General features: G+C 41.7%; 2 protein-coding genes across 2 annotated transcripts in view; both read left to right on the forward strand.

Moving 5' to 3' along the window:
• Positions 1-10,052, forward strand: LOC115191332 (B-cell CLL/lymphoma 6 member B protein-like). The gene is made up of 4 exons (XM_029749211.1): positions 1-51; positions 3,570-3,681; positions 6,910-7,019; positions 7,743-10,052. Exons 2-4 carry the CDS (start codon positions 3,579-3,581, stop codon positions 8,664-8,666), a joined length of 1,137 nt encoding a protein of 378 aa, XP_029605071.1. The 5' UTR covers positions 1-51; positions 3,570-3,578; the 3' UTR covers positions 8,667-10,052.
• Positions 10,053-12,249: 2,197 nt separating this feature from the next.
• Positions 12,250-20,442, forward strand: part of LOC115191051 (transcription factor Ken-like) — a 28,213-nt gene continuing 20,020 nt past the window's right edge. The window contains exons 1-3 of the mRNA XM_029749056.1: positions 12,250-12,532; positions 13,277-13,407; positions 15,513-15,698. Coding sequence (XP_029604916.1) covers positions 12,250-12,532; positions 13,277-13,407; positions 15,513-15,698 — 600 coding nt within the window. The remainder of the gene's footprint in view (positions 12,533-13,276; positions 13,408-15,512; positions 15,699-20,442) is intronic.

Genomic DNA, 20,442 nt, shown 5'->3' on the forward strand with positions numbered 1-20,442 from the left:
CCCACAGAGGAACCAGCTGAGCAGCACAGGACCACACACAGTCTCACTGAGGTGAGCCAACTGTAAATTACTGTCTGAATGGTTTTAGGTCAGGGCCCGTATCCACAAAGCCTCTCAGAGTAGAAGTGCTGATTTAAGGATCATTTTTGCCTGCCTTGTTTCCTGTTTCCTGTCCTGCAGTGCCTAGCTCCACTCCCACTCCCCAGGTGCTCTCATATGTTGACTTCTGTAACCGTAAAAGCCCTGGTTTCATGAATGTTAACATTAGAAGCATACTCCCTAAGTTTGTTTTACTCACTGCTTTAGCACACTCTGCCAACCCGGATGTCTTAGCCGTGTCTGAATCCTGGCTTAGGAAAACCACCAAAAACCCTGACATCTCCATCCCTAACTTTAACATTTTCCGCCAAGATAGAACTGCCAAAGGGGGCGGTGTTGCAATCTACTGCAAAGATAGCCTGCAGAGTTCTGTATTACTATCCAAGTCTGTACCCAAACAATTCGAGCTTCTACTTCTAAAAATGCACCTTTCCAGAAACAAGTCTCTCACTGTTGCTGCTTGCTATAGACCACCCTCTGCACCCAGCTGTGCCCTCGACACCATATGTGAACTGATTACCCCCATCTATCTTCTGAGCTCGTGCTGCTAGGTGACCTAAACTGGACATGCTTAACAACCCGGCCATCCTACAATCTAAGCTTGATGCCCTCAATCTCACACGAATTATCAATGAACCTACCAGGTACAACCCCAAATCCGTAAACACGGGCACCCTCATAGATATCATCCTAACTAACTCGCACTCCAAATACACCTCTGCCGTTTTCAATCAAGATCTCAGCGATCACTGCCTCATTGCCTGCATTCATAATGGGTCTGCGACCAAACGACCACCCCTCATCACTGTCAAACGCTCCCTAAAACACTTCAGCGAGCAGGCCTTTCTAATCGACCTGGCCGGGGTATCCTGGAATGACATTGACCTCATCCCATCAGTAGAGGATGCCTGGTTATTCTTTAAAAGTGCCTTCCTCACCATCTTAAATAAGCATGCCCCATTCAAAAATTTAGAACTAGGAATAGATATAGTCCTTGGTTCACTCCAGACCTGTCTGCCCTTGACCAGCACAAAAACATCCTGTGGCGTTCTGCATTAGCATCGAATAGCCCCCGTGATATGCAACTTTTCAGGGAAGTTAGGAACAAATATACACAGGCAGTTAGGAAAGCTAAGGCAAGCTTTTTCAAACAGAAATTTGCATCCTGTAGTACAAACTCAAAAAAGTTATTTGACACTGTAAAGTCCATGGAGAATAAGAGCACCTCCTCCCAGCTGCCCACTGCTATGAGGCTAGGAAACACTGTTACCACCGATAAATCCACTATAATTGACAATTTCTATAAGCATTTCTCTACGGCTGGCCATGCTTTCCACCTGGCTACCCCTACCCCGGTCAACTGCTCGGCACCCTCCACAGCAACCCGCCAAAGCCCCCACCATTTCTCCATCACCCAAATCCAGAGAGCTGATGTTCTGAAAGAGCTGTAAAATCTGGACCCCTACAAATCAGCCGGGCTAGACAATCTGGATCCTCTCTTTCTAAAATTATCTGCCGAAATTGTTGCAAGTCCTATTACTAGCCTGTTCAACCTCTCTTTCGTATCGTCTGAGATTCCCAAAGATTGGAAAGCTGCCGCGGTCATCCCCCTCTTCAAAGGGGGTGACACTCTAGACCCAAACTGCTACAGACCTATATCTATCCTACCCTGTCTTTCTGAGGTCTTCGAAAGCCAAGTTAATAAACAGATTACCGTCCATTTCGAATCCCACCGTACCTTCTCCGCTATGCAATCTGGTTTCTGAGCTGGTCATGGGTGCACCTCAGCCACGCTCAAGGTCCTAAACGACATCATAACTGCCATCGATAAGAGACATTACTGTGCAGCCGTATTCATCGACCTGGCCAAGGCTTTCGACTCTGTCAATCACCACATTCTTATTGGCAGACTCGACAGCCTTGGTTTCTCAAATGATTGCCTCGCCTGGTTTACCAACTACTTCTCAGATAGAGTTCAGTGAGTCAAATCGGAGGGCCTGTTGTCCAGACCTCTGGCAGTCTCAATGACTTAGACTTAGAATATGTGGACAACTACAAATACCTAGGTGTCTGGTTAGACTGTAAGCTCTCCTTCCAGACTCACATTATGCATCTCCAATCCAAAATTAAATCTAGAATCGGCTTCCTATTTCACAACAAAGCCTCCTTCACTCATGCTGCCAAACATACTCTTGTAAAACTGACTATCCTACCGATCCTTGACTTTGTCGATGTCATTTACAAAATAGCCTCCAACACTCTACTCAGCGAATTGGATGTAGTCTATCACAGTGCCATCCATTTTGCCATCAAAGCCCCATATACTACCCACCACTGTGACCTGTATGTTCTCGTTGGCTGGCCCTCGCTACATTTGTCGCCAAACCCACTGGCTCCAGGTCATTTATAAGTCTTTACTAGGTAAAGCCCCGTCTTATCTCAGCTCACTGGTCACCATAGCAACACCCACCCGTAGCACACGCTCCAGCAGGTATATTTCACTGGTCATCCCCAAAGCCAACACCTACTTTGGCCACCTTTCCTTCCAGTTCTATTGCTGCCAATGACTGGAATGAATTGCAAAAATCACTGGAGCTGGAGATTTATATCTCCCTCTCTAACTTTAAGCTTCAGCTGTCAGAGCAGCTTACCGATCACTGTACCTGTACACACCCCATCTGTAAATAGCACACCCAACTACCTCATCCCCATATTGTTATTTTTTTTCTCTTTTCCACCCCAGTATCTCTACTTGCACATCATCATCTGCACATCTATCACTCCAGTGTTAATGCTAAATTGTAATTATTTCCCTTCTATGGCCTATTTATTGCCTCACCTCCCTAATCTTACTACATTTGCACACACTGTACATAGATTTTTCTATTATGTTATTGACTGTACGTTTGTTTATCCCATGTGTAACTCTGTGTTATTGTTTTTGTCGCACTGCTGTGCTTTATCTTGGCCAGGTCGCTGTTGTAAATGGGAACTTGTTCTCAACTGGCCTATCTGGTTAAATAAAGGTGACATTTTTTAAAATACAGTTAAAGGCTTACTTACAAGCCCTTAATCAACAATGCTTTAAGAAGATTTAAGAAAAATAAGTTTAAGTAAAAAATAGAAAATAAAAGTACCAAATAATTAAACGGCAGCAGTAAAATAACAATAGCGTTATGACATCCAGGCATTTCAAGTATACTCGATTTTCGAAACGTTGCATACTATTAAACTTATTTTTTCATATACTCAAACAGCTTACTATTTAGGATGCAAATATGGTTATTCGGACACAGCCCATGTCTTTCAATGATCAAACCATGAATGAGTGTCAAATAATAAAATCGAACATTTGCATAGTATCAAATCAACTAAAACGTGTGCATAGTATCAAATCAACTAAAATGTTTGAATAGTACTCATAGCGAATTTTCTTAATCCAACATCCTCTCACTCTGTATCTCTTACAGTCAGTAGACATGGAGGAAGGGAAGCCTGATCTGCTGCTGGTCAAAGAGGAGACAATAGAAGACGAACCAGAGAGTATTGATCTGCTGAGTGGACTAAAGATGGGGGAGCAAGGTAAGGGATACATACATATAACCTACATACAGTAATATCAGGATGTAGGAATGGACATAAACCTAACAACTTCAAAGACCAATGTATCTAAAAAGGGGGGGGGGTCACCAAATTCACTGGGGTGGAATTGGTGTGGAGGGTTCATGGGTGGCATTTGACAATTTCTTTGGATTCCTCATGTCTAAATTATTGTTAGAAAAAGTTTGGTCCAAATCAGAGGTTAAATGTTATATTTATTGAACAATATATGAATCCTATAAATTAGAATGGACAAGTTGGGTGCAATCAATTAGCTTCATTTCTCAGAGATGAAATTATATTTCAAGCAAATAATGTTGCAGGAATGCTTATCTTATCTATTTCGAACAACAAAAACAATTTCAGAACCATCTGAGATGGTGGGTGTCAAAATCCTCTTTCTTGTGCTTCTTGAGGTAGAACGACCCTAAAGCATCCATACCAGGAGTCCACCCGCACATTCTGATACTCAAATGAACTGCATCACATGCAAAAATGGGTCTGGACAATTGGCTCACAGTGTAAGACACTTATACCTACTTGCGACTTAAGTTCAAATCCCCAATGGGGTCATCATTTTTCCTTTGACATGTGGACATTCATTGTGCTATTGTGTTGAGAAGAAAAGTGCAGTCGTCACCTTAAAAATGAAGATTAAGAATGAATTTCATAAGGAGCTAGGCCTAAGACTTTCTTCTGTTGTCTTCACAAACATACTGCTAGGACCTACAAATATCTTAGTATATGAGGCTGCATGGTTGTGTACACTTGCCTACATGTAGGATAGGGCTACATTTTATATGCGTTTTTAGAATCATTATCAAGCTTACCTTGTCTCACGTGTAACAAAGTGTAAATTAACTGGTCTGGCTAGGTTCACCAAGTGTCCAGTGAGGACGCTACTTCTCCATGAATCCACTGAGGGGAAGCCTTGCCTTCTCCTGGCTTTACAACTTGAAGTCGCTCAGACCAAAAGGCAGCCTATAGAATAGGCCTAATACAGAAATATTTGTCGCTACAATGAATATACAGTTGAAGTCAGAAGTTTACATGCACCTTAGCCAAATACATTTAAACTCAGTTTTTCACAGTTCCTGACATTTAATCCTAGTAAAAATTCCCTGTCTTAGGTCAGTTAGGATCACCACTTTATTTTAAGAATGTGAAATGTCAGAATAATAGTAGAGAGAATGATTTCTTTCAGCTTTTATTTCTTTCATCACATTCCCAGTGGGTCAGAAGTTTACATACACTCAATTAGTATTTGGTAGCATTGCCTTTAAATTGTTTAACTTGGGTCAAACGTTTCGGGTAGCCTTCCACAAGCTTCCCACAATAAGTTGGGTGAATTTTGGCCCATTCCTCCTGACAGAGCTGGTGTAACTGAGTCAGGTTTGTAGGCCTCATTGCTCGCACACGCTTTTTCAGTTCTGCCCACAAATTTTCTATGGGTTTGAGGTCAGGGCTTTGTGATGGCCACTCCAATACCTTGACTTTATTGTCCTTAAGCCATTTTGCCACAACTTTGGAAATATGCTTGGGGTCATTGTCCATTTGGAAGACCCATTTGCGACCAAGCTTTAACTTCCCGACTGATGTCTTGAGATGTTGCTTCAATATATCCACATAATCCCCCCCCCCCCATGATACCATCTATTTTGTGAAGTGCACCAGTCCCTCCTGCAGCAAAGCACCCCCACAACATGATGCTGCCACCCCTGTGCTTCATGGTTGGGATGGTGTTCTTCGGCTTGCAAGCATGCCCCTTTTTCCTCCAAACATAACGATGGTCATTATGACCAAACAGTTCTATTTTTGTTTCATCAGACCAGGGGACATTTCTCCAAAAAGTACGATCTTTGTCTCCATGTGCAGTTGCAAACCGTAGTCTGACTTTTTAATGGCGGTTTTTGAGCAGTGGCTTCTTCCTTGCTAAGCGGCCTTTCAGGTTATGTTAATATAGGACTCTTTTTACTGTGGATATAGACACTTTTGTACCAGTTTCCTCCAGCATCTTCACAAGGTCCTTTGCTGTTGTTCTGGGATTGATTTGCACTTTTTGCACCAAAGTACGTTCATCTCTAGGAGACAGAACGCGTCTCCTTCCTGAGCGGTATGACGGCTGCGTGGTCCCATGGTGTTCATACTTGCGTACTATTGTTTGTACAGATGAACGTGGTACCTTCAGGCGTTTGGAAATTGCTCCCAAGGATGAACCAGACTTGTGGAGGTCTAAAAAAAAATTCCCTGAGGTCTTGGCTGATTTCTTTAGATTTTCCCATGATGTCAAGCAAAGAGGCGCTGAGTTTGAAGGTAGGCCTTGAAATACATCCACAGGTACACCTCCAATTGACTCAAATTATGTCAATTAGCCTATCAGAAGATTCTAAAGCCATGACATCATTTATTGGAATTTTCCAAGCTGTTTAAAGGCACAGTATACATAGTGTATGTAAACTTCTGACCCACTGGAATTGTGATACAGTGAATTATATGTGAAATAATCTGTCTGTAAACAATTGTTGGAAAATGACTTGTGTCATGCACAAGGTAGAGGTCCTAACCAACTTGCCAAAACTATAGTTTGTTAACAAGAAATTTGTGGAGTGGTTGAAAAACGAGTTTTAACGACTCCAACCTAAGTGTATGTAAACTTCCGACTTCAACTGTAGGCGAAGTTACATAGACATGTTTCCTTTAATTGTACAAGGTTTTATATGCATTTTGATAATCGGCTAATTCGTCACATTTGCACTATTTCACTTGACGACCAGCAGTGGAGGGTTTTCTCTTTAAAAATAATCTTGTACTGAATTGGATTTGAACTCACATGCACCATATGCCAACATCTGGAGTAGACCACTTTAGTGTATGATGCCACTACTCCGCTTAGACCATGGGTAACAAATTGAACCAAGCAGTTGGCCAAATTGACCTGTTGAACAAAAGCGAATGGATGGCGGCTCTACCGCTTGAGGTCTCTCATGGGTTGAATTTGTTATTTTGTTACCGGATATAATTATATGCTCAGCTGGCCGTCCACAGCATCGTGGCTTATTTGGCCAGGTTGCCCTTTGAGAAAATCTACCAGCTAGCCATTTTAGACTGATGGTTTAAAGCAAGTCTAAGCAAAAGTTCATAAGTATGGTCCCTTATGTAGAGTTGTCTCTGCCATGTTTCTAAAGTCTATTTTCTAACCTCTTCCTGCAGGTTGTTGGCTGGAGGCTAACAGAGGAGACTGGGTGGCCATCTTGGATTCCCAGACCCAGATGGGTGCAGCCAAGGCCCCGGGGGACGACACCAGAGGCAACATATTGGAGGTCAGTGGATGGGAATGCATTTATTTTTTACCAGCTGAATGTAGTAGGGAACTGGATAAGGTGAACTGAGGAAAGAATGAGTATGATGAGGCAGAGTAGATGATATGGTGATGGTTAGTGTGATGGTGTCTGTAAAAATGCTTCACTGATGAAGAGTGACAACCTTATCATGGTGTTTGATGCTGGTGTTTTATAATGAGGAAATGATAGTGCCTTAATTCATGTTTACTTGAAAGGAAGTAGTGAAGCTGTGTAATGTTGAACCTTCTCTAAAATATTGTAAAATTCATTTTTTTTAAGCAAGAGTACCAGATTTACAGAAAAGGTAAAGTGTTACCATAGCGAGAAAAATGATTCTACTTGTCACATCGCTTTGTGCAATAAAAGTACTGTACTTCATGTTATGTGAGTGTATGACCATTTTGTTCAAATTAAATACAAAATCGACTCTGTGCTGACTGACTTTCAAAAAATGTATTTCAGGCACAGACTTTCCCTTATCTCAGTCAACCAAAACATTATACTTAATTATTGAATCAACACATAAGGACATTTTTTATAGTAAACTCCAATGGCTCCATGTTGTTAGGTACTTGAATCACAGTCTTAGAGATGGGCTTGACTGTGGTAAACAGTTTGTAATATCATGTCATGTTTCTGTGTGTACAGCAAAGAGTTTCTTATATAAACTTTTATGCTTCTCTTTACAATCGTTGTTTGCAGTGTGCAGTCCATGAGGACCTGCTGAAATCTGGTGTTGCTGGCGGGGGAGACTGGACCTCTGAAGCGGCTGGTCACAAACCCTGGCCCCGGATCAGAACCCTGGATCAGGAGCCATCACTCTTCCTTCCCGAGTCAGAACCAGGACCGAACCACGAGGGGCAGAGACTCCAGCACCACGCAGAACACAACCAGTGGACAGGTGGACTGAACAACCTCAGTCCTGGTGGTCATCAGAGAGGCTCCAGTCCGCAGCCCAGACCCTTCTCTTCACAGTCTCAGTGCAGGGATGGAGCAGGGCCTGGGGCTGATAGAGATAGGCCCTCCTGTTCCTATGATACAAACACCACAGTTTCCATGATGAACAGAGCAGGTCAACCTGGGCTTCAGCCTTCACAGAGAGTAGTGGGAGATCCCCCTGGTGGTAGTCTATCAGGAAGTCTGTCTTCTCCTTCAGGGTCTTGCCTAATGCCTGGTGACTGGGTTCATAGAAAGCCTGGGCCTGGGTCTAGCCTTCCTCAGTTACCTCATGGTTACCCCACAAATACAGACAGGGCCAGGATGGGCGATCAACACGAGAGGTACCTAGCCTATAACACAGCACAAAATTCCAACAACACCCAAACAATGGCTAGAGGTCAAGGAGGGAGTTCAAAGACTAACCACCTGAGGGTGGTGGCTCCTGCTTCTACCTCCTCTGGTGTCATTGGGTCACAACGTGGGAGGCCAAGCATTAGGACGGACGCTGAAAAGCCATATGCCTGCCCCACGTGTGGGAAGCGCTTTGCTAAGACTAAATATATCAAGCAGCACCAGACCGTTCACACCAAGGAGAGGCCCTTCAAGTGCAAACTATGTTACAAGAGCTTCTCCTTCCAGAGTAACCTTATCAAACATAGGAGTGTCCACAATGGGGAGAAATCGTAGCACTGTGGCTTGAGATGTACACAGGGGATATCTGGGAGCAATTCTCTAGCTGACATATTATAGTCATCATGTGAAGTGTCTTAGAGAGAGGGTTTTTTGGATTAAGTCCCTCAGTTGAGCATCTGGGTACGCTCACATTATCACATGATACAGACGTTGTTTGGTGTGCTGGCACAGTAAATCCATTTTGAATTCACTCACTTGTTGACAGCATCCGTTATGATTTAAACAAAACTTTCCATACGTGTTTGCCCATGGAAGAAGTTGTCAGAAAGTGACGCGTAAACTCCAATGTTGCAGCTTGGACCCTATTTCACATTCTGAGGTTTGTGTTGTGCTCCGCCATCAGTTGAGACACAACATGCTCTTGAATACAGGGTGGGTGTCATTTCAATCATAGAAATATAACTCATAGAACGGACCTATTCCTTCAGACCACTGTAATTTACATTTTTATTGAATTGACATTTTTACTTCTAATTACTACCACAACAATGACCTTGAGTCCACCCACCGTTTAATGTCAATTTAAAGGTTCATGTCTATTCTATTATCTCTATTTCAATAGATGTCCTATGGAGGATTGGCAGTATAATTTGAAACGACAGGTATTCACATATAAGTCAACATTCTCGGATGTGTGGACCTCCAACCATCTTTGTGGTACCATTTGGAAGTTTACATTTTTGTACATTTATCATCCAAAACATGACACCCACCCTGTATTCAAGAGCATGTTGTGTCTCAACTGATGGCGGGGCACAACACAAAAACCTTAGATTACGTAAAATAGACCAAGATACCACATATGCGAATATGAAAAGAATCTGATTACAGATTTAGATAATTGACTTTTTTTACTTTTTATTAATACTTAATTTAAAAATATATATAAAATAAATCTCCAGAAATCATAAAATAGTTTGACAACCCTGTTTGTAAGCTTTTAAATATCAATCTCAACCATTTATCTTTTCCAGTGATGAAAACATAGCTGTCTCATGGTATGGTGGGGTATGCAAAATGGGTCAACTTTGAGCACCTTTATCTCCTGAATGTTTTGGTATTCAGGTACAAAAAGTGACTTTCTGAGCACTTATACCATGGGTTTTGTTCAAATCAAAAGGGGTGCCATCAAAAAGTGATTGAATTCAAATGGATTTACCCATAGCCAAAACATTGTCATTAAAGTGTAACACTATATTTCCCCTCTGAATTTGGTTTTGGCTATGTTTTATTCATAACAAATATAATGTCCCTCTTTTGTTATAACACCTTTATAACACCCCCTCCCCCCAACATTATTTGGCAATCAGGTGATACCTGTTCCTTTATGTACAAAAAAAATTGGTGATCAAATCTGTTAATAAATGAGAAATAATTTTGTGAGTGGGTTACACTGGTGAAAAAGAAAGGAAACGAGAAGTAGAGTTGTAGTGGAAAATAGGAAACTGACTCGTTTTTAGTTGGAGTGAGGGTTTTGGACGAATGTAACCTGGGAGATCCTTTTGAAGTCTCGATAAATGTCATGCATAAGGCGTTGGGTGAAGTGGTGTCAGTAAGGGTCACAAGAAGTGGGCTTATATAGATTTTATTTTGTGTCAACGGAGCAGAAGAAGCGTGCATTGGGCCTCAAGAAGATATGAGTGGAATATTTTGTGTATGGATCTTCAAATCAGAGCGCCTATCAATGGGGTTATCTCTGGGGTGGCGCATAAAGTACCTGCAGATGTAATACCAGAGGAAGTAGGTGGAGTGGTTGGTGCACTTTGACTGACCCGTATGGTAGATTGTGGATGAAGTTAATTTCTTCACTCACTTTTGTTTACAGCCGAGGCATTGCAATAAATCCAGGTAAAGGATGTTCCGCCCTCACAGGCCCCTGAGCCTTTTACAGTTGGTAGCACCAGCCCATGATATGGTCGAACCCAAATATCCAAATCATGAGTTACCATCTAATCAAGTCATTCATAGTGCAAAAAAACACATTTCACCATTTTATTTCCAAAATCTGGTCACCTTAATTGACAATATAGCAAATTTGTGACATTCATGACAATCACTGGATTAGGTTGCACATCAAAATATCATATACTCATACATAACAAGTCCAAGCAGGAATGTATGAGTTCATGATATTTTGATATGCATCCTAATCCAGCAATTTTCATGAATTTTGACTTTGAATGTGTGTTTGCGTGACCTCAGCTCAGCCTAGCAAAAAACTGGGCCGGCCCATCCTGATAGGTCCATCCATTTCCCACTGATCAGCCAAAGGCTCATTATAGATTAGCAAAAATCATTAATAAAGGCCCATGGGCCACCGGCCATGTCATCTTACTCTTTTTGTATATAGAAAAATAAAACAATATTTGTGTAAATTTCGACCAGCCCACCCAACAAAAAAAATGTCTAGCCCATCTGGCATTTGACAGATGGCCAAGCTGCCTCTGGGTTTTTGGATGATTTTAGTTTTTTCCCCCTTTCCTACAATGTTCCTGCTAAAAATATATAGTTTACCACCCATACAGTAGGTGGCAGCATGCACCTCAAACGATTGTTTGCCGACCACCACAATACCATAGAGGGAGGATTCCTAAACTCTGTGAGCCAGAAGTACTTAGTTATTCTTGCCTGTTTCGTGTTCAGGGCTAGAAGGGATCCAGCTTTTGTCAAATTAAAGTCTGATTTGACTTTTTGTAGCAGGTTAGGAGAACTCACACAGCAGGTTAGGAGAATTAGGTTAAGATTAGGAAAAGGGTTGGGGTTAGCTAAAATGAACAAAAAATATATTTTGATCTTCATTTGACAAAAACTGGATCTCATCTATATTTACCAACTCTTCATAGGGTTGTTACTAAACGAGGTACAGCTACGGACGATATTCACCATTGAACTACTGCGAGAGTTTGGATGTACGTTTTGAAGCCTGATAAGTCGGCTTCTTCTTATACGTCAGTGGTCGGATATCACTTTTGCTATGGCAATAGCAGCTAGAGGCAGGAGAGCAATATGCAGATAACGGGTGGTCAATAGGGAGTTTATTTGAAAATACCACATTTAGGCTCTATTGGCATTTATAGCAGGACAAATTGGCTTTGTTATATTGTATCTGTGCGCTGACGATTAATTTGATACATTGTCGTTTATTTCCGCAGACCTTATCCTTTCCCCATTCAGTTTTCCCATAGAGACGGCTGAAAGAACCAGAGGTAGCTTATTTCCGGGTTTTAGGACTACAAATATAAGCGATATCCGACTCGTCATCTGACTCTTCGTCATCAGTCCAAACTCTCGCGGTAGTTCAATGGTACATCTCGTCCGTAGCTGTACTCCATCTAGTCACAACCGTTTCACAGCGGTACCGAGAACAGTTTCCACGTAATCGTTTTTATTGTTTAGACATTTATTAACACCAAGGAACTGAACCATATGACTCATTTAACGGCACAGCATCACGTACTTACACCAGGTAGTATTTAATTCGTATTGGAGACGGGACCTGGTTGATAGCAGCTAACTAGCGTTAACACCCCCCCCCCCCCAAAAAAAAAAAACTAGCGTTACCTAGATACATCTAACAATGGCTAACTGTATGGCTTTTCACACTCAAATAGCCTCCATCATGGAGGTGCTAGCGAATGCAGCAGTGGCAGAGATCTGTAAACTCGTAGACGACGACTATGCTGTCTTTCGTTTAGAAATAACTCAAAGCCAGAAAGAAAACAGAGGATTGCGGAGGAAACTACAGCTACAGGAACTGAAGGTGGCACGGGAGCGTGCAGAGAGGACAATACGAGAGCGCGTCCTCGCCTGTCGTCCCAGTAGTGTCAAGATCCTTGACGGATACAGAGGAATGGCAAGAGGTACATTTTGCAGAAGCCTGAGGCTGCGCGGCATTTTGCCGTTAATATAAAATTGCATTGGTCACATACACATATTTAGATGTTATTGCAGGTGTAGCGAAATGCTTGTATTGTAGCTCATTTTATGTCGCCCCGTTCCCCTCTACACATGTGTTACCCAGAATTGGGTCTTAGTCAGTTTTTGGATAGTATGATTACTTCGCTATCTTGGCCAAAGACACAATATCATATTCTATCCAGATTCTTGATTTACTGCATTTCCTATTATTTACTCAACGAAAACAATGTTATACATGGAACATAATACATCAATCAATAAATAGTATATCAATAAGTTATGAGAATTGTTACCTTACATCCTTTAAAAAAAAACATTTAACAATAACTAGGCAAGTCAGTTAAGAACAAATTCTTACAATCACGGCCAAACCCGGACAATGCTGGGCCAGTTGTGCACCGCCCTATGGGACTCCCAATCACGGCCGGATGTGATTCAGCCTGGATTCGAACCATGGACTGTAGTGACGCCTCTTGCACTGAGATGCAGTGCCCAAATTGTAGACAGTGTCAACATAGCCACAGGGAGTAGGGGTGCTGCAGCTCCCCTGATAAATCGAAATGTAAAACACAAAAATATTAAACCCCCCCCAAAAAAAACATTCCCACCAAATTAGTGTGCTAGGCCCCCCCCCCCCCCCCCCAAACCTAACCTAGCCACTTATTTTTCCCCAATCACACTCTCAGGTGAAGGACATTTCACTGGAGGTCACAGGAGCTTTCTGAAGCCAGTGGGACACGATACATGGAAAGATGAACAACCAATCACTGTTGATGAGGTGAGTGGAACCTCAACCCAGCATGTTATTGTGATAGAGGTTAGTGTAATGCATAAAACGTGTTATTTGTAAATCAAATGTGGCCCTTTTATTTCAGAAAGGCTCCCCTCAGCTATTCATTTGCTTACATGTACATTCTAATTTATCTGCCATAGGGGAGCTTGTGAGACATTCCTACAACATTGAGTATAGTTACATGCACACAGTAATGCGATTATTAGCGCTAGTGGAGTTTGGATCAACTGAATGTATGCATCTTAGTAGTTTTCACATACAAACTTTACATGTCCCAATTCAGAATCAAATATCCTTCCCAAAAATAACGTGATAGAACATTTATTTTGATTGGAGATTTTGTACATTTATCAGAGTGCCAACAGGATTTCGCAACATTATTTTGTGATTTCTGTGGCCAAAAATGCTTGATTTGGTGGCAGCATTTCTGAAATTCTATGAAACATTTTGCAATGTTTTTTTTTAACCTTCATTTCATATAAAGGCATGTGCTCAGTTTTAGGACAATTTTAAGCAGAATACATAATACAAAAAAAATTGGAACATCTAAAGTGCTCAATTTTGGTTATTTTCCTCAACAAACAGCTATGTCATAATCCGCTCACACGTTCACTCACACACACACCTCTTCTCTCCATGAGGCTTGGGGCTTGCTATCAACACGAGATGCACCTCCCATTCCTTCTCTCTCTCAAAAAAAACCCTCAAATTGATTCAAAGCTGATCAATTGCTTTCAATTTGAGGATCGATATTTCTTTCTAATAAGTTGTCTTCAAAATACTTGAGATTGTGATTTTTTTTCTGAAAGGGTCGTAAGGTAGATAAAGAACAGAAAATGTGGTTGAGATGTACAATTCTTATTTTTTTTTTATCCAGAAAGGATGTTCTTTCGTGATCCATATTAAGTTTTACAGAGTTTAAAACGGCAAAGCTGACAAATAGCACTCAGCACTTTGAGCAGTGCTCTCAATAGACTGACTGGGGAGAGCAGAGTGCCGACCACCCAACTTAAGACAAATTTAGCGTAGTAAAAGTTTGCGTGAAAAGCCACTCACCTTGATTCTTTCAGCGCTTACCACAGTCTTCCCTGCTACCACTTCAGTCATGGTGGTCTGCCGCTGCTGTGGGAACTGTTGTGACATTCTCGTATGCTTTGCAGTGGCAGTTCTAGACCATTTCAACTGGGGGGGCCAAGCTGGGGCCAGTTGTACTGTTAGAGGGGCCAGTTACATTAAACGTTATTGTTGTGATATCGTTTTCTTCACTGCATTGCAGGCATTAGCAGGCAAAAGACCATGTTCATAATCATTAGTGTTCCGCGTTGCCACTGTCTAATAATGGATGTAAAAAAAGAAAGATAGCAAAAATTTGTTATGTAAAAATTATTTCATACTCCACATTTAGGGGGGCCACAAGGGGGTCCAAATTTGTTGTTACAGGGGCACTGCCCCCCCCCCCCCCAGAACCGCCCCTGATGCTTTGCTGATTCGAAGTGACTGTTGATTGTTGACTTTCTCTAGTTTCTAAAAACATTTGGAAATTGTTTTGCACGTTCATTAGCTGTTATTTTTGTTGGAAAATGAGATTGATTTCAGTTCATTGTACTGCCTGTCAGCTGTCAACAATCACCCATCATCTTCACATGTGAATAGGCTCAGGCCAGGGGGAAAAAGCTTTGTTGAAGTGTGGTCGTCGGATTGGGTCATTTTCCACGGTAGTGCAGTAATTGGTCAAAATTACGAACCCGCTTTTGATTGGACCCTTTTATGCTCTAAAAGTGCGGGGATTGGTCAAAATTGTGAGCTCTCGCATAATATGTGCTGATTGGTTGATTTTTGCATTGAATTATGCAATCGCGGAATCCTGGAGGGACTGAACAGGTAGCCTTTCAGATGTGTCCATGTAAACAGGATTATTAGGGAAATTGTTCTTCTTGCAAAGCATGTCAACTTTTTTAATTGAACTATTATATTAATATAATAGATGGGCAGAGTAAGGTGTTTACATAACTATTGCATAATCTGCCTACTGCCATAATCAGTTTAATATTGAATTTTTACTATGCATGTAAACATACTCGTAATGTATCCAATTCAAATCATGTACCGATAATAATCTCTCTTGTCAGTCTGCAGATACAGAGGCTGCAGGTCCTGAAGGATCGTCTCTGGTCAAGCAGGAGAAGACTGAAGGAGAGGAAGACCCACAGCACAGCAGAGACATCCAGACTGGAGTGGCTGTAGCACCCCCTGTAGCTACAGAGGACCCCACCAACACCCCAGCACAGCCCAGGACTCGACGCAGCATCATGGAGGTCAGTGGAACGCTGAACTCCGTCCTCAATTCCGAGACAGACACCAAGACTTTAACTGTAACACACAGGCTTTTACACACAGGATCTGACCACAGATCAGACCCAATGAGACTTGGGCTGTGGAGACTGGGCTGTCCTCCTGTTCCCGGCTCAGACTATGTACCGGTATTTCACCAGAACGAGAGGACGGTTCATTCCCGTGAGGATGGTGATGGTGACGCGTTAGACACTGGCGGTAATGATCCGTCTTGTTCTTACGCTACAGAGATGGACCCTGGCAATATATCCTTGGGTTTAGAGACACAGACTGATCTGTCTAGAGGAGACTGGAACCAGTACAGTAGTAGTGTATACTCTGAAGGGTGCCAAGATAAGAAAGTGGAGGGTATGGTTGTAGAGGAAGTGACTGTGAAAGTGGAGGGCAACATTTCTCCCACATGGAATGCAGATAGTCACTTAGGAGACGGACACTCACAGGGAAGATATTTCTTAGATTACAGGGAAAGTATAGAGAAAAATCCAAATGTCGCAACCCACTCGCCTTCACACGCGTTCGGGGACCGTGACCCAGTGTCCACTTCGATGGGACCTTCCGATTCACACAGCCGCATCCTTTTCGATCAGGTATTGCACTCAAACGACAGTGCTAGACCCCAGGCTCGGGGAGGGGGAGAAACATCAGGCAATAGTAAAGAGAAACGGTTCCTCTGCATGTTCTGTAACAAAGGCTTCAGCAGCCCTCAGAGTGTGGAGATCCACCAGAGGGTCCACAGAGGGGTTAAACCCTTCAGCTGTACCCAGTGTCACATGCGCTTCAGCCAGTCTAGTGACCTGAAGAGGCACCAGAGGGTCCACAGAGGGGTGAAACCCTTCAGCTGTACCCAGTGTCTAATGCGCTTCACCCAGTCTAGTGACCTGAAGAGGCATCAGAGGGTCCATACAGGGGAGAAACCCTTCAGCTGCCCCCAGTGTGACATGCGCTTCACCCAGGCTGGCAGCCTGAAGAGGCACCTGAAGGTCCACACAGGAGAAAGGCCATTCGCCTGTCCGCACTGCGGAAAGAGGTTCTCAGAGAGGAGATACCTTAGGATACACCAGCAGAAAAACCATTCCACTCAATAAACTAGAAACCATTCTATGTTATAGCGTATTACGTTTAGATCAAACCCTGCGTTGTTGTCAGCAGAAAAGATCCACAGATGCATTTGGAGTAGCGAAAGTAACACATTTCAGTGTTGAATATTCCTGGTTTGAATATTGCATCTGACAACTTCAATGAAAAATTTGTGAGGATGGTAGCGGCCTATATTGCCACTCCTATTTGCCATCTCTTCAGTATAAGCCTACAGGAAAGTAATTGCCCTCAAGCCTGGAGGGAAGCAAAAGTCATTCCGCTACCCAAGAATAGCAAAGCACCCTTTACAAACTCAAACAGCCGGCCAATCAACCTGCTACCAACCCTTAGTAAACTTCATGAAAAAAATTGTGTTTTACCAGATACAATGCTATTTCACAACAAACATTAACAACAGACTTTCAGCATGATTAAAGGGAAGAGCACTCAACATGTACGGTTAGACTTCAGTGCAGCTTTTGACATTATCGATCATAATTTGCTGCTGGAAAAATGCATGTTATGTCTTTACGTGCCCATTTTTACCACATTCTTGCCTGCATACGCCTTTTATACCTCCTATGGCATGCCAGAATGCAGGTGACGAGTGGCAGTAGTGGTGTGCAGATGCTGGTGGGCGTTTATTTGAATAAATCCATTGAATATACACTTTCAAAAATAAAAAAATAAAAATTTCAGGCAGGTCCTAAGAAACATAAGACTAATAATGTATTTTCAAAGGGATAGAATAGGCCTAGCATAGAGTTTAATGATGTTATGTACAAATTAATTAAGTCAATAGTTCATTATTTTGTTCATTATTCTCACGACACACACCTACCCCATTCAGTCAACACGCTTGTATTTTATAGTAAGAATAAAATACAAATAATATTTTTCCAACACAACCACTGTCATATAAAAAAAAGTGGTATTCTGAAATAGAAGCACGTGCTTTTTTGATCCACCTTTCATCTATTTCCTACCCTCACTCCACTTTGTTAGGAAGCAGGCGTCGGGTCTACATCGTGATACTGATAGAAAATAAGAGTCGAGTTCATATTTCACAATCTCCGCAGGCTTTTGGAGTTGCCTTTACGCGATCTACCAAAATAGTAGGTCTACACTTGCTACATTATAGCATTCAATTTGTTTCTGATTTGCTCAGCCAGAAACCAATTAACCAAATAGCCTGAGACAAATCCGTGAAGTCAGGCTTTTGGTCGGGATTAGGTGTAGGCTACTAAACAACTGCGAGTGAAGAGCAAAATAATCAATTTGTTAAACTGCATATGCCTATATTACATGCTGACAAAATGTTCTAACAAATGGGCCAACTATACAACATGATCATGAGCAGCACTCACCTCAATTTAGCTAACATTTCCCCAGTGTAAATTGTAGCCTAACCAATATCCAAACGGACATTCGATGAAAACAAAAATCTGACGTTGATTGATTTATCAAGACGAGTCCCCACATATGTCTCAAAGCAGCACGATGGCGCTATCCCAATCGAAACGGTGCTGAAATTATCATCTAGTTGACAACATGTGGGTAGGCTATTGCTTCGAATGCATTACCTCGAATGGATGACTTTAGGAGTTTCATCAAGGAACAATTTGATACATGCCTTCAATTGCATTAGCCTTATTTATTCCATTATTTTTGTGATATTTATTCCCACGGTAGTTCTTTATGGATCCATTCAGTTGCGGTTAAGAAAACAGTGCACACTTAGTGGCGGGCGAGGGGACATGGAAACAGGCGGGAGGATTGTTACAGGGCGGTGCCTAGCAACCATCAAGAGTTTAAGTGCGTAGTGCATGTCAATGGCGCCTCAGCGATACAGCTACGTATCATACTAAGCCGTAGGCAGAACTTTACCAAATTGATTACTAGGTCGTTAGGTAGAAATAAAAGTTTAGGCTTTGATACCGGCAATATATATCAGATATAAAGAAAAGGCGGAAAAAAGTTGTCGCTATGGTAAAATTGGCGGAAAAACAATATATGCATGCTGATGACTGAACATTAAACACGTCAGCTACCACAGCAAGAGAAATCACTGCAACACTTAAAGAACTGCAGTCAGTTTTAGAATGGGTGGCAAGTAATAAGCTTGTACTAAATATTTTTTTTAAAACTAAAAGCATTGTATTTGGAACAAACCATTCACTTGGCAGCAGCTAATGGCGATCACTAATAAATACAAATACATTGTGTGATATACACTGAGTGTACAAAACATTAGGAACACTTTCCTACTATTGAGTTACACCCCCTTTTGCCCTCAGAACAGCCTCAATTCGTCGAGGCATGGATTCAACAAGGTGTCAAAAGCTTTCAACAGGGAGGCTGGCCCATGTTGACTCCAATGCTTCCCACAGTTGTGTCAAATTGGATGGATGTCCTTTGGGTGGTGGACCATTCTTGATACGCTGCACTCAAACCGGTGCGCCTGGTAACTACTACCATACCCTGTCCGTTCAAAGGCGCTCAAATCTTTTGTCTTGCACATTCACCCTCTTAATGGCACACATACACAATTCATGTCTCAATTGCCTCAAGTCTTAAAAACCCTTCTTTAACATGTCTCCTCACCTTCATCTACACTGATTGATGTGGATTTAACAGGTGACATCAATAAGGGACCATAACTTTCACCTGGTCAGTCTATGCCATAGACAAAGCAGGTGTTCCTAATGTTTTGTACACTATGTATAAGCCACATAAGCCTAAAAAGTATGTTATATATTGTGTTTGTACTGTGTAGGCTATATGATTTTCACAAATGCCTGTTTCATTACTTTAATTCAACTACTTTGTTTGTCCCCAAGATGCTTTCAATTAGAAAATTAATGCAGTTCATATGTATGTGTGGTTTTCATATGGTTTATTTAAAAGTTGTTTGTTTAATAAACACAATGTGACTTTTCATTCTAAGACTTTCATTGCGACTCTTTTTAGTATACATCACATCTGATCTCACCCTATTCTGCATATACACCAGACAGCGCTTTATAACCAATATACACATACTAAATATACCTACACATACCCACACACTAACAAACACCTACTGTACATGTCAAAATAGTTTAGTCAGGTTTGTCTGATGATGACTTGACAATTTTTACCCACATCATTTTATGTCCACCATGATGGGTTTAACAACAATGAAGTCATTCTGTAACTACAGTTTAGGACACAAACGTATTGGGAATGGGTAAACACACTGGGGCCATACTTGCAAACATTAGAAAAAGTAAGTTAAAGGTCAAGTTTAAGTATTAGCAAATTAAAATCCTTGAGTAGTGGCATGTGATCAAAGCCTACATGTTAGCTGTTCCCATTACATGAGCTTGCAGATTTAGCCCTATGATAACCTCACCAGATGGCTGTGATTATTTCCTGTAACAAATTATGTATCAGCCAAATAAAAAAATCATCAACGTAGTTGGACGTGTTCCAACACGTGTTCATGGAACAGTCCTTAACAGAAGTATAACAGCATGTACTGATAATCAGAGCAACTACATCACGTGTATTTAACTGATTGGTCAAATTGCTTTCTGTGTAGAGTGCCTAGATCCAGATAATTGTCACAGATTGTGGCAAGGGTTCGAA

Source organism: Salmo trutta, chromosome 4, assembly GCF_901001165.1.
Source record: "Salmo trutta chromosome 4, fSalTru1.1, whole genome shotgun sequence".
NCBI lineage: Eukaryota > Metazoa > Chordata > Actinopteri > Salmoniformes > Salmonidae > Salmo > Salmo trutta.